The following is a 14,275-nucleotide window of genomic DNA, read 5'->3' on the forward strand; positions in this document are numbered from 1 at the left end:
TTAACATATAAAAATAACTTTCCAAAATGATCACAACTGAAATTAATTAGCATAGTTATTTGAAATAAATTAATTACCTAAAGCCAAACAAGTTGTAATAACAGCAGGGAGACCTTCAGGAATGGCAGCAACAGCTAAAGCAACTGCAATTTTAAAGTAATATACAGCACCCTAAAAATATAATTCATTATTTTATCATTATTATAAGTGAAACAAGCTCTGCAGTTAATAAAATTGTTTTTCATAACTTTTGTTTGCCACTGTATATATTATATTTATTATTCTATTTTTATTTGATTTTAATTCAAAACACTGATTTAAATTCAAAATGAGGACAAAGGTTCTCTACAAGAGAAAATCACACTAAGTTAGCATTTATCTGATTTTACGAACATTAGCAGGTCTCGATCACACAAGTTGTCTGTCTGTCCAACATGTCTAGTAAAGTTGGCACAACAGGATTCCCATAATGTTTTTTCTACAATATCAATGTCTCTTTGAATTTATGCCTGAGCAGGAGGAAGAATCCCATCAGCATTGGGCTGGCGCAATCCATTCAAAGCTTTAAGCACTTCAAAGAGATCGGTCAGTCTCCAGATGCTGCAACTTGTGAATCTGAAGCCTTTCTTGGTAAGAACATCCCTTTGTTCCCTTCTCTGTACCCACTCCAGTAGCTCTACATCCCTCCTAAAATGAGGCCTCCGGACCTGTATGCAGTACTGAAGATGTGATCTGACTATTGCCCTATTCAATGGAATAATCACTTCCTTATTCCCGCTATCAAAATTCCTATATACAATTGACAAAACCCCATTTGCTATCCTGGCAGCCTGTCTCCACTGCTCAGAGAATGTAGTACCACACGGTATGTTAATCTGGGATTACTGCTACCCGTATGCAGCACTTTGCATTTGTCAATTTTAAGCCTCAATTGCCATTTCTCAGCTCAACAGACTAACTCTTAATGATCTTGTTGGAGTAGCATACCATCATGACTGTCATTAACCACCCTGTCAACCTTCATATCATCTACAAACTTAGAGTTAAAGCCTGATGTACCTTCATCAATATCATTAATAAATAAAGAAAACAACAATGGGATCAGCACCAAATATTGAGGGACTAGACAAATATCATTAGACCAAGAAGAACAGCATCCAGTGAAAACAACTGTCTTCTCCCCCTCAACCATCCCTTTACCCATAGGGATGGTTGAGTGGGACTTGCCCTTAATGCCATAAAAGTAAAAAGTAAAGTGCAGCTATTATCAACCCACTGCAGGATGGAAGCCTCCTCAACAATTCATGCTGAGGGAAATGGACCATAATCTGCCACGCTGGTCCAGTGCGGGTTGGCAGATCGACCGTATTCAGCTGTCAGGGGCTTGAACCCCGGTCTACTCAAAGAGCGTGTGCTACTGCACTCCCGCTCCTGACCACTCGGCTATGGAGGCCCATACTGCACTAATTTGTACAGCAATCTGTTATGTGCAACAATATCTATATATGATCTACATTTGAATAGGACTGGGGTACGTCTACCAGGGTCAAACATTGATGTTGTAGGGCAGATAAATTTTAAGGGCACAAAAAGTAATACTGTTGTACACATTGGCACTAATGACATAAAGGTTAGGAGATCTGCACACTTATTTAAAAAAAGTACAGGTCAATTTTGAAAAGAAAAAAAAAAAGTTGAGTAACAGATAAGTTTGAAAGTGTCTGCAGTTTCTGGCATCGCCCCCTACATACTTCTCGTTCAATCCATGCATGGTGCTAAGTACTATAGGTTTTAATACCGTTCATGTTTGGGGTTTTCGTTAAAAAAAAAAAAAAAAATTCTGCCCAGACATGACATGAGAGAGTATATGAGGAGAGCCTTGTCATTCAATTCGGCCTGTGACAGATTGTGGTAAGCTCACAGGGTAGACTTTTTCTCAGCATAGTCTGTGCTTCTCTACAGGGATGGGACACACTTAAATAGAAACGGTGCAAGAACATTTGCTGATGTTATCGAGGCAGTGTTAGATGAGTTGGAACACTGCTACCTTCGGGGATACACAGACTAATAATAATAGTAGCTGCAGGCACAGGTGAAAGTGATTTCTGTACTGCTTCTATTGGAATGAGCAGCAGCATGGAAAGAAAGGTTGTGAGGATTTCAAGGACTGCTGTGACAAATCAGGAAACAAGTAAATTAATGAGCCATGTTAGGGTAACCAAGAGTAAGAACAGATGCATGAATACCAATGCTAGGAGTATAGTAAATAAATTTGATGAATTTGAAGTGCTGGTCAGGACATCAAAGGAGGATATTATTGGGATATCAGAGATGTGGAGTCACACAGATAAAATAAATACAGAACTGGAATTTGGGGAATACAATGTGTAATCAAAGGATAGACAGGATAGGAAGCGAGGAGGGATTATGCTGTTAGCTAAAATACAAAATCTAAAGAAGTACATCCACTTGACATGGGTAGACAGTGCAATATTGGGTCAGTTTGGTGTGACATAAGCTATGGGAAATCAAAAATGAGAGTAGGTGTGTGCTTTAGCCCTATTGACTCTGATAAGTACAGTGCACAACTGTATAGAGAAGTAGAATGGGCCAGTAAATCAGATTGTCTTATAATGGGGAATTTTAACATCCCAGACATTGATTGTAACTTGTGGGTTGGTCATTCACACATTATCAAGACTTTTGCAGATTTATTGGATGATCGTTTTCTACAGCAGCATGTTCGAGAGGCAACCAGAGGGAGTAATACTCTTGAACAGATTATTGGCAGTGATTACTTATGCATTAAGAATCAGTAGATAAAGGAAACACCTGGTGGTAGATGATGTGGGATTTCATTAAAGGTGTGACTACATTAAGGGGTAAAGGGAAGGCTTTTTGCTTTCGAAACAATGACGACAGCGGTATCAGACAGCTGATAATTCTATACAGTGAGACCAAATGATGATGCTACCAATAGCAAATTCGAAATAGGACGCATTCAAGGAATTAATCTTGGCTGCTGCCTAAGCTTTTCATACCAACTAAAAATACTATTCAAGGTTATTTTAAATTACCATTGTTGAGTACTGAATTGTTACTTGACTGACTAATTTTTTTTTATATGGATGTCAGATGAACTAATGAGACTTGTGATAGAGAAGAAAAAAAGCATGAAATGCATATAAATTATCAGGCGACACAGAAGCCAAGAATAGATATTAGTTAATCTGTAATCAAGCCACAAAGGAGGTTAGGCAAGCAAAGGCAGATTATGAGAAATCTTTCACAAAGGATTATTTATGTAAGTTGATGTTGATGGTTCGATTGTCGATGATCCTGTAGTGCTTCTTTAACTAGTGTGCAGCACTCAAAGTGTGGCATGACCACACTTTGAGTACTGCATACAGGTGTGGAGACCTTGTTTTGGAAGGGATGTAAAGATGCTGGAACGAGTACAGAGAAGGGAAACGAGATTGGTGAGGGGAATGAAGGGTCACTCTTCCCAAGAAATCCTTAAGTTCTGCAAACTGCAGCATCTGGAGACTAGGCACCTGCGAGGTGATCCGATAGATGTGTATAAGGCCTTGAATGGTTTGAGCAAGCTCAATGCTGATAGGATTCTTTCTCTTGCTCAGATTACACACCTGAGGGGCATAAATTCAAATTGAAAAAGAGCTGTAAAATAGATAAGCGGAAATTTTCCTTTACCCAGTGGGTGGCTGATTGCCAGAACAAGCTACCATCTGCCATTGTGGACTTTGATGGCTTAAATAAATTCAAGGAAGAACTGGACAAACTTTTAGAGCAAATGGATTGGTGAAATGGGAAGTGTTTTCTTTTTTTTTTTTTTTTTTGTTTTTTTTTGATGATAGTTTATCAGCTTGCTTTCTTGCATCATATAGTTCTACCAATGTTAATATATGCAACATTATGCTGGGAAATTGCAGAAAATCATGAAGCCAGTGGGCAATGTCACAAAACAACTGTGTCACTGGGCTACAATATAGAATGGACCCCAATCAACCTCTCACCTGAGGGTTAGAAAGAACAAATGATAACTGCACAGTAATGTCACCTACCATCAACTTGAACCTCCTCAAAAGGGTGAGTCCAATAACATTTTATTTTCAACAATTTCTCCTCCACTTTGCTCCCAGTTATTGTAAAATCATTTAGCTCCCTATTAGAGTTTGATCAGCTTCTGGCCTCCACTTCCCTACAAAATACTCATTCAGTTTGTCAACTCCTCAGCAGGATTATCAACAGTAGAGCCATCGATATCAAGTGGACCAACCTGATTCATCCCCTTCTTTCTAGAGTTTACATAACTAAAGTGGCCGTGCTCTTTTTCTATGCATCCTTTCCCAAAGAGTTCTTGTAGTAGTAGTAGTGGCATGTGATGCAAGAAAGCAAATGTATGAGCTTATGCAGCATCAGCAAAAAAAAAAAAAAAAAAAAAAAAACACACACCATTCCCTCCAAATGCCTGTCCAGTTCCTCCTTAAATTTATTCAACCTATCAACTTCCACAACGACAGATGGAAGTTTGTTCCAGCAATTAACCACCTGCTGGCTAAAGGCAAATTTCCGCACATCTATTCTACATCTGTCTTTTCTTAATTTGAATTTATGCCCCCTTAGGTTCGTAATCTGAACAAGTGGAAGGATCCCATCAGAATTCAGCGTGCTCAACCCATTCAAGGCCTTATAGACCTCAATCAGATCACCGCGCAGGTGCCTAGTCTCCAGCCACTGCAATTTGCAGAACTTAAGCCTCTCTTGGTAAGAGGATCCCTTCATTCCCCTCACCAATCTTGTTGCCCTTCTCTGTACACGCTCAAGTAAATCTACATCCTTCCTAAAATGAGGCCTCCAGACCTGTACGCAGTACTCAAGCCGTGGCCTGACCACTGCCTTATACAGAGGGATAATCACCTTCTTTTCCCTGCTAGCAAAATTCCTATATATCATTGACAAAACCCCATGACCTGCCCTGGCAGCCTGTCTGCATTGCTCAGTTCATATCTGCCTGCACAATTACTCCCAGGTCTTTTTCATTTTCTACCACCTTAAGTGTAGTACCACACAGTTGGTACGTTTCTCTGGGGTTACTTCTACCCATATGTAGTACTTTGCATTTGTCAAGGTTAAACTTCAGTTGCCACTTCTTAGCCCATCTGCCCAAATTATCTAGATCCTGTTGCAGTAGCATGCTGCCATTACTGTCATTAACAACCCTGCCAACCTTGTAATCTGCCTTTGCTTGCCTAACCTCCTTTGTGACTTGATTACAGACTAGTTATATTTACCATAGGCATCTGTATTGTCTGAAAATTTATGTATCCCTTGCATTTTTCTTCTCGGCCACAAGTCTCATTAGATCATCTGAAATCCATTTAGGCCTAAACCTTTCTTATTTGATATGAAAAGTCTAGTAGCTTCCCAGATAATTCCTTGAATGCTTCTCATTTAGAACTTACTGTTGGGAACATCAATTAGTCCCATCATATAGAATATAAAAACTGTCTGAGACCACTGTAGTCGCCTTTATGAAAGCAAAAGCCTTCCTCTTTAGCCCTGATGTAGTTACATCTTTAAATAAGTATACTGTGATCACTGCCACTTAGTGGTTCTTTTATCTGCAAATTCCTAATGCATGAATAATCATTACTGATAATCAGATCAAGTGTATTACTCCCTATAGATGCCTCTTGAACATGCTGCTGTAGAAAACTATCATCCAATGAATACACAAAAGCATTGCTAGTGTGTGAGTGACCAACCCACAAGTTCCAGTCAATAGCTGGGAAGTTAAAATTCATCATTTTTATAGACATTTGAATTCATAAATTTTATTTTAATATACAATTAAAATATAAAAATGATATTTTACTTTTAGAATCCATACAATATCCTTTTGACTAACAGGGAAAAAATATTCACGCAAAAGAACAAAAACTGGTGGAATTAAAAGAATTCAGTTGCATGGAATTCAGGGTGAACTCCATACTACTATTACAAATTCTGCTATTCAAATATGAATCCTAATGCTATTCAAATATGAATCCTATGTTAGGGTTAATATTAATCTCATTACAAAGAAATGGTGGTAGTAATTGCCCATGATGTTCAATAGATAGTTAGATTGTTGTGAACTATTATCAAATTCTGCTGTACTAGCCATTATGATTTGATTATTTATTAGTCACTCTGGAAGTACAGATTATCCAGTATTACATAAGACAGCACTGAGTGATCTTTGTTAATGCAGCAGTGGTAGCAACCAAAATGTACTAAAAGTAGTGATGGGTCACCTGACAGGTGCCCAACCTTTTTAATTTCTGATTTATTTTATTTTCTCTATACCCAAGCACGGTACTAAGTACTATAGGTTCTAATACCTCTCGTGTTTGGGATTTACATTTAAAAAAAAAAAAAAAAAAAAAAAAAAAAACACATTAAAAAAGTTTTCTCCCAGTGATATTTATTTTAGCCAATGGGAGAAGAGGGCAAGACAATTACTTCACTACAAATGTGGGTAAATAATTACATTGTTGTCTTCCACTGAAAGACAACTGCATACATAACATTCACCAATCTCGTGCATACGCTTCACTCTGTAATACATGACCATGAATGACATATTTGATGTTCCATTGTAATGTCAGCTGAAGAAGGGTCCCAATATAGTTTGTATATTTGTAAATAGTTTAGTATTTTGTAAATATTTTAAATATTTGTATATAATTTGTAAATATTTTAGTCCTGCTCTTTCAGATGCAACGGCGCCTCTGTAGCCAGGTGGGAAGGAGCAGCAGTGCGTAGCACACGCTTCTTGATTAGACCGGGGTTCGAGCCCGTCACCACCAAATACGGAGGATGCGGAAAGGTCATTCAGGGAATGACCACCGCATATCCCGGAGCAATATGGCCTTAGTTGCTAATGCTCCTAAAAACCAAATAACAAACAAACAAACATCAGATGCAACAATATTCCTCATGCATTATGGAACGCGAAGCAAAATGCCTTTTCCTACGTAACCCTTATAAATGCAGGTAAATAATTACATAGTGATATTTATTCCACCTTCAGAATGCCATGATGTGGGGTAGCCAATGGAAGAAGAGGGACGTAGGTCACGTGGCACAAGTGGCTGGGGAATTGCACTACTACAAATGCACAGGTAAATAATTACACTTATTTATTTAAATCAGATTAAAGTGTACACCTTACCCCAGAAACAGCATATGAAGCCAGAGTGTTTCTTGCTAATATACAAGGAGAGTAATATTTAAGAGATTGTCTCAGTTTAATAGACATAGTATTTTACAATATTACATAAACGAATCATTAAGAATACATAAATGTTACATGAGTTAATATAAATAAGTAGTCAAAAAATATATATACGGCAGTTCTCGCTTTACAAATTCCAGAGTTGAAAATTGAAAATATGAATATTAATTGCAAAAAATGAATGTTAAACATTCATAAATACCGCATTCCAAACCACGTGTGTAGTTATACAATACAGTGTACCCCGCTTTACGATATTAATCAGTTCCAGAAACACCATCGTATCGTTAAAATATCATAATGTGAACCCAATAACATTATAGTTTTTTGGTAATTAGTTTCAAGATCTTGGAAGTTAAATTTTCGCTGTATAACTAAGCTATTTATCTCTCTAAAATGTCATTTTTTAAGGTCACGAGCATGACCTTAAGGCCATATAAAAGGTCGCGAGTGTGGTTTGTAAATTGTATTAGTTACCAATTCAAATCATTAAAATGCACTACACTTTCATCATGTTCCGCTATAAGAATCAATTTTAAACGCCTTTGTGATATTTTTCTAAAGCACATTTCTGGAGGATCAGGATCACAACCATAAAACAATAAAAACAATTTGCACTTTCTGGTTTATTGGGCTTTTCTGTTACTGCAAGCAATTATAAACGGGTAGTCAACTCGATCTTCTTGCATTTGTGAAAATACCAATAGCTGGAATTGTGGTTTTTTTACATTATTATGGGGAAATGTGTTTCCCCTTTACTGAAATCTTCAATCATATAAAAAAACAAATTTTCTGAATCTTCTCTTCATTCCTTTTTTTAAAGCTTCGTAAACTTGTTACTCCACGCGAATTGTTAGTTGCAATTTGTGTGTGCCGTTAAAAATGCTTATGCATGCTACTAAAATTTATAAAGAAAAGAGAAGATTATCATGGAAATAAACGCCTCTTGAAGCATTTCTGAAGAACACTACTCCTTGTGCAACAAACCAACGAGTGCCGAGCCAATAATGAGTGATCAACGAGTGTGCATTTAGTCAACGATGATGAAGAATAAACATTCTTTAACATTAGTAAGTCGTGAATAATTTCTTTATTATTATAATTTACTTGATTTTACAGGCTATGATTTCATTTCTTTCAATAAATCAATCATTGTTTAAACAAACTAATTACCTAACTAATTTCATTGTTGAGAATGTAACCCCTATTTTTAACCTTTTGTCTATGGGAAAAAAATTCCCGCTTTACGAGCGCGCTAGGAACGAATTAACAAAGTCGAGAACTACCTGTATAGTCAAACAGTCACATGACTAATACACAAGGAGTGACGTTTAAGGAATAATCTCATTTTAACAACATGGAGGGAGGGAGGGAGGGGGGGGAGAGAGAGAGAGAGATTAATGAGTCTGTTAAGAAGTGCAAAGATGGATGCACAAAATGCCAAACCTAATAAGAGAATGATATCAGAAGTTGGAAATGTAAATATGAGAAAGACATAAGGGAACTGTAAAGCAAAAAATTATCAAACAAAAATTATTAAATTAATATAAGGAGTAACAGCCAGCATCAGATATGGGTGGGAAACTTTAGTTATAAGCCCAAGAAAGGAGTAGAGAAATTATAAAATTAAAATCTGATGTTAGCTAAAAGTAAATATTGATACATAATCAGGTATTTCATCAGGGGATTACACCTGATCATGTATCAAAGACATGTTTCTATACTTGTCCATACCTGTGGAAGAAAAGCAAATTTAAGAATAAAACTGAGTGAGATCAAATAGGAAGTAAAGTAGTATAACTTTCACAAAAATATGGACAAGGTTTTAGGGACTACCTCATCCATATTTTTGTGAAAGTTATACATGATTATGTATCAATATTTACTTTTAGCTAACATCAGATTTTAATTTTATTTCTCTACCTCTTTCTTGGACTTATAACCAAAATTTCCCACCCATATCTGATGCTGGCTATTACTCCTTATATTAATTTAATCATTGTTTGCTTTACAGATCCCTTCTCTCTAATTGGCTATGCAATTCAACCTATAATTTTGCTTAACCCGGGTACTCATTGTTCACTGATGCTGTAGAAGGTACGAATTAAGAGAAAAAAGGATTAAGCATTAATCCCTTTAGCTTTCAATAGCTAAAGACTTTAATTCCAAGATTTAAGAGCTAAAACATATTACAATTTAACAGAGCCTGTAATACCCTGCAGGAAGAAACTGGCCAACCATGGTGTGGGATAGAAAAAGATGGAAAAGTTTGGGAGACGCCTTCCCAGCAGTGGGTCAGCAATGGCTAGGCAAAGACCTCTCCCAAAAATAAGTTTACAGTAGAAAATAGGTTGACCACAGCCAATGGCTCTGGTCAACCTATTTTCTATTGTAAGAATCCTATTAGAGAATTAGGAGAGGGTGATTTTCCTTTATCTCAGAAATTCATGTTGTTTCGAAGAAATTAATCATCCACACTTACACTAAATTTCACCTGTCTCTGTTTACACGGTAGCTACAAGTGGTCCCTAATTTCAGTTTTGTTTTAACTGTGCAAGTAACCTTAGTGTCTAAGAGGAAATCCTTGAGTGTAGTATGAAAAAGTGGAAGTGCTTAATAGTGTAGATCGGAGTGTTAAAAAAAAGGAAAACTAATTTGCTTTAAAATTTGGTATTCTTGCCAGTAGTGTGTTTACCATTCTAAAAAACTGTTTCGATTTTCAAACTGTTTGAGGAAATGGGACCTAGTCAGAAGTGTGCAAATTTATGCCTTTGGGAAGATGTAGATGAAGCAGTTTTTAAGTGGATGAAGTTGATTCGAGACTAAAACACGCCGATATCAGGGCTATAAAAGAATAGGCTATGAAGTATGCATCTTTTCTGAGGCACGAAACATATCAAGCCAGTTCTGTTTGACAAATTTAAAGAGCGTCATGGCTTACTTGAAAAAGTTATTTCTGTTGAAAGTGGAGTTGCAATCGAAAAAGACCGTACCCATCGGAAAGAAACAGTTTTTAAAAATTAATGGAGGATTACGAGTCCAAAGACATTCAACGTTGATGAAATGTCTATTTTTTTTTAAATGTTTGCTAAACAAGACACTGACTTTTCAAGGTGATAAATGTTTAGGTGGTAAAAATAGTAAGGAGAGAATTATACTCTTGGTTGCAAATATGGCTGATAATGAAAAACTGAAGCTTTTGGTAATAGACAAAAGTAAACAACCCCGATGTTTCAAAGGAGTAAAGTCATTAGAGTTGGACTACAACTACAACAAAATAAATTTCAATAGAAAGATGACAAAAGAAAACAGAAAAATCTCGTTGATTGTCGACAACTGCCCTGCCCACCTTCACTCGGTCATTTCAAAACTAAGTGTGAAGCTTGTTTTCTTCCTTCTGAAGAAGGTCTTAAATATAGCCAGCTGGATTTACATATAAGCTAAACAAGCTACAGCTTAGGGCCTCACTCCATCTTAAAAATTCCTTTTTTAATATTGTCACAAGTGAACAGTCGTATTATGTTATAGAGCTTATGACACAACAAGTTTAAATCTGGCCATGACTGCAGCCAATGGACTAAGGCATTATCAAGAATTTGAAAGTACACTACCGAAGGTGCATACTGAGAATAGAAACCAACCAACCAACCAACTTATAGATTCGTGTATGTGCACAATAGAGGTGGTGAAAGCGAGGAATCAAGATGTCACGAAACAATGATTAAGAATTGTTTCGCAAAAGCAGGTTCTGTTAAAATGCTAATTAATAGATGAGAGGGATGAACTACTAGGAGACATTGAGCAATCTTGGGAAGAGTTCCAAGTGAGGTTTGATCAGTGGGATATTGTTCTTTACGAATGTTAAGGAGTTGATAATGATGTCATAGCAGCTGAATATCTGAGTGACTAACATTTTGGAGGGTATTTAAATAACTGGTGACAATGTCGACGATGCGCTGGATGAAAACGAAGGCAATAATAAACAATCCAAACAAGAAACGTTGACAGTATTTGAAACTTTGCATCAAGGCCTTCTGTGGGAAGAAAATGAAACAGAAAATATATCTGAGTGGTTAAAGTTTAAACATTTTTATGAACAGTAGAATCCAGTGTACAACAAAAAATAACCAAATAATTTACGACATTATTCTTAAGTGTACTAATATATTTGGCGCATCACGTAAGTAGTCATTTCTAAATATGTATGTATTAATAAATTGTTTTAAAATGTTAGAAAATTTATTCATTCCCACTTATTTCACATCTTTTACTATATTTCTGAATTTACAGTATTTTTCACTGTTGAAAAGGTCATATTTCTTTGTAACGAAATTTCTGTATAACAATTTTTTTTTCAAGGGAATGATCGATTTTGCTATATAGAGGTCCGAGCGCGCGCGCGTGTGTGTCCATACTCTTCGGAACCCAAATTTAAAAAACACAGGACAGTTGTCTGATGAGTTTATTGCCTCTCGTATAAGGAAAATGAATTTTTCCTTATATGGCCTGTAGGCCACACCTGTCAAGGATGTCGATGGGATAGCCACACCTCGCAAGGCCCACTTTGACTGGTGATCTCTGTGCATCTTTCACCTACAGAGCTAGAGTGTGTCCAGGCGCGAGTTAGCAAGGTTCGGGCAGTGGTGAGGAGGTGACCCCGTGCGTGTGCTGACCGGAAGTTGGTAAATTGGCCAGCACACATAGGTTTACGATAAACTGTCGTCTTCAAGCATGTGTCTTCGCGCCGGACGAGGGTATCTAGATATGGTATGGTGTTGTTCGACTCCAGCTCAATCATAAATTTTATGAAGGGCTCCATTGTGTCTAATCATCAAACACTGGGTGACCAAATTTAAAAATGGCAAAACCAGCAAAGAAGAACAGCACGGTAGATGTCTATCAATGGTAAACAATATAAAAAAACATCAGTAAAGTTCGTGACTTGATAAGGGATGATCAGCAAGTAACTGTTAGAGAAATAGCATATGCATAGGCACCTCAACTGAATGGAAGTGAAACATTCATCCAATTAATTAGGTTTCTAATTAAATTAATTAAATTGACAGATTTTTTGTTAAAAAAAGGTTTCTACATGATTTATCCTCCCACTTTTGATACACAATCAGAAACTACACAATCAGAAACTACTCTTATACAAAAGTAGTTGGCCAGATTCACCACCTCTAAAGAAGGCCAAGTTGATCCCACCAGTAAGCAAGGTTGTGGAATTTGTCGTCTGGGATTCAAGAGATAATGGTAGATTATCTTCCAAAGAGACACTACTATGCTACCTTAACTAAATTTTAAGATGCAATTACATCAGAGGCAGAAAAGCAGACTAAAGTGTTTGGTTTAGCCAGAATGCATCTGTTCCCACATCAGTTTTTTTTACTTGCATTTCCTGCTTTTTCGCGCTTATTGTTTTTGTGTTCATTGTTTCGCGCTAGTTACCGGTATATTAGGTTATGTTTTGCCACGTTCTGCCCAGAAATGGCTCAGAAAAGATTTTCGTACAGTGCTGAATTAAAGTTAAAAGTGATCCGGTTGGCAAAAGTGAATGGAAATCGTGCTGCAGAACGTAAGTTTGGTCCTCCTTCAACTGAGAAAACAATCCGAGACTGGCTATGGGAAGAAGAAATCCTACTAAAAATGCCATGGCAGAAGGCCATTAGAGGCAAGTCAGCAAAATGGCCTGATTTAGAGAGGGAATTGAAGATATGGATTGAGGAGCAAAGGGCAATTGGAATTCCTGTGTTCACAAAGATGATTCAGCATGAGACAAGAAGAATTGCTGATGAAAAAGAAGTTACTGATTTCAAAGGAGGACACAATTGGTGCTTCAGGTTCATGAAACGGAATGGACTAAGCATGCGTACACGTACCAGACTTGCCCAAAAGATGCCTGAAAGCTATGAGGAGAAGGTCCTTGAATTCCACCGTTTTGTCATTCAATGTCGGAGACATCAGTTTGAGTTGGGACAGATTGCAAATATGGACAAAATCCCCCTTCAATTTGATGTCCCAAGTAACAAAATTGTTGATAAGAAGGGGGGGGGGGTGAAAACTGTAAATGTGAAGACAAGTGGACATGAAAAGAGCCATTATACAGTTATTCTAGCTTGTGCCGACAGAACCAAGCTGCCTCCTATGCTGATTTTCAAACGTAAAACAATGCCAAAATAAGACATTCCTCGAGGAGTGATTGTCCACATTCATGACAAGGGTTGGATGGATCAGGATGGGATGAAGATCTGGTTTGAGAAAGTTTGGAGGAGGAGACCAGGTGGGCTCTTACGCAAACCTGCCCTATTGGTGCTTGATCAGTTCAGGGCACACATAACAAAAAATATGAAGAAGGTTGCTGCAGAGCAAAAAACAAAACCTGCCATCATACCTTGACATCCCAGCTCCAACCACTTGATGTCAGCATTAACAAACCCTTCAAAGCTGACATGAGAGACGAATGGAACCAATGGATGAAGTCTTCTGGGGACAATTTTACGCCAGCAGGACAGGAGAAGTTTGTACTTGGGTGAAAAGATCCTGGGATAATATCAAGATTGAGACCGTTGGTCAAGTCATTTAAGAAGTGTGGCATTTCAAATGCCATAGACAGAACTGAGGACGAGGCAATATATGAAGACAGTGATTCGTCATCAGACACGGATGAGGACAAGCTAATGGATGGGAGTTTTGACAGTGATGAGTTGTATGAATTTTATGATGAATAAAACTTGAGTTCAATAACTTTTTGTAATACATTTTTTTTTTTTTTTTCCAAATTTCGGGCCCCAAAATTAAGATGGGTCTTATACATGGGAGCGTCTTATACATGGGGAAATATGGTACTTCTTAACTAATAATCAAAACATTTGTTACAAAATCAAAAATTGTTCCCGGTCTGTAATGCTCTGATGCATTTATAAATATAAATCCAATAATAATTTTTAAAAATAATGAAACCTACAATGATGC

At 37.2% G+C, this 14,275-nt stretch overlaps 1 protein-coding gene across 1 annotated transcript in view; it reads right to left on the reverse strand.

Moving 5' to 3' along the window:
* Window positions 1-14,275, reverse strand: part of LOC150086009 (calcium-transporting ATPase sarcoplasmic/endoplasmic reticulum type-like) — a 516,950-nt gene that overhangs the window by 209,317 nt on the left and 293,358 nt on the right. Inside the window, 1 exon segment of the mRNA XM_090374328.1 lies at window positions 78-171. Coding sequence (XP_090230454.1) covers window positions 78-171 — 94 coding nt within the window.

This window comes from Mastigoproctus giganteus, chromosome 5 (genome assembly GCF_048544385.1).
Source record: "Mastigoproctus giganteus isolate SK-2022 chromosome 5, ASM4854438v1, whole genome shotgun sequence".
NCBI lineage: Eukaryota > Metazoa > Arthropoda > Arachnida > Uropygi > Thelyphonidae > Mastigoproctus > Mastigoproctus giganteus.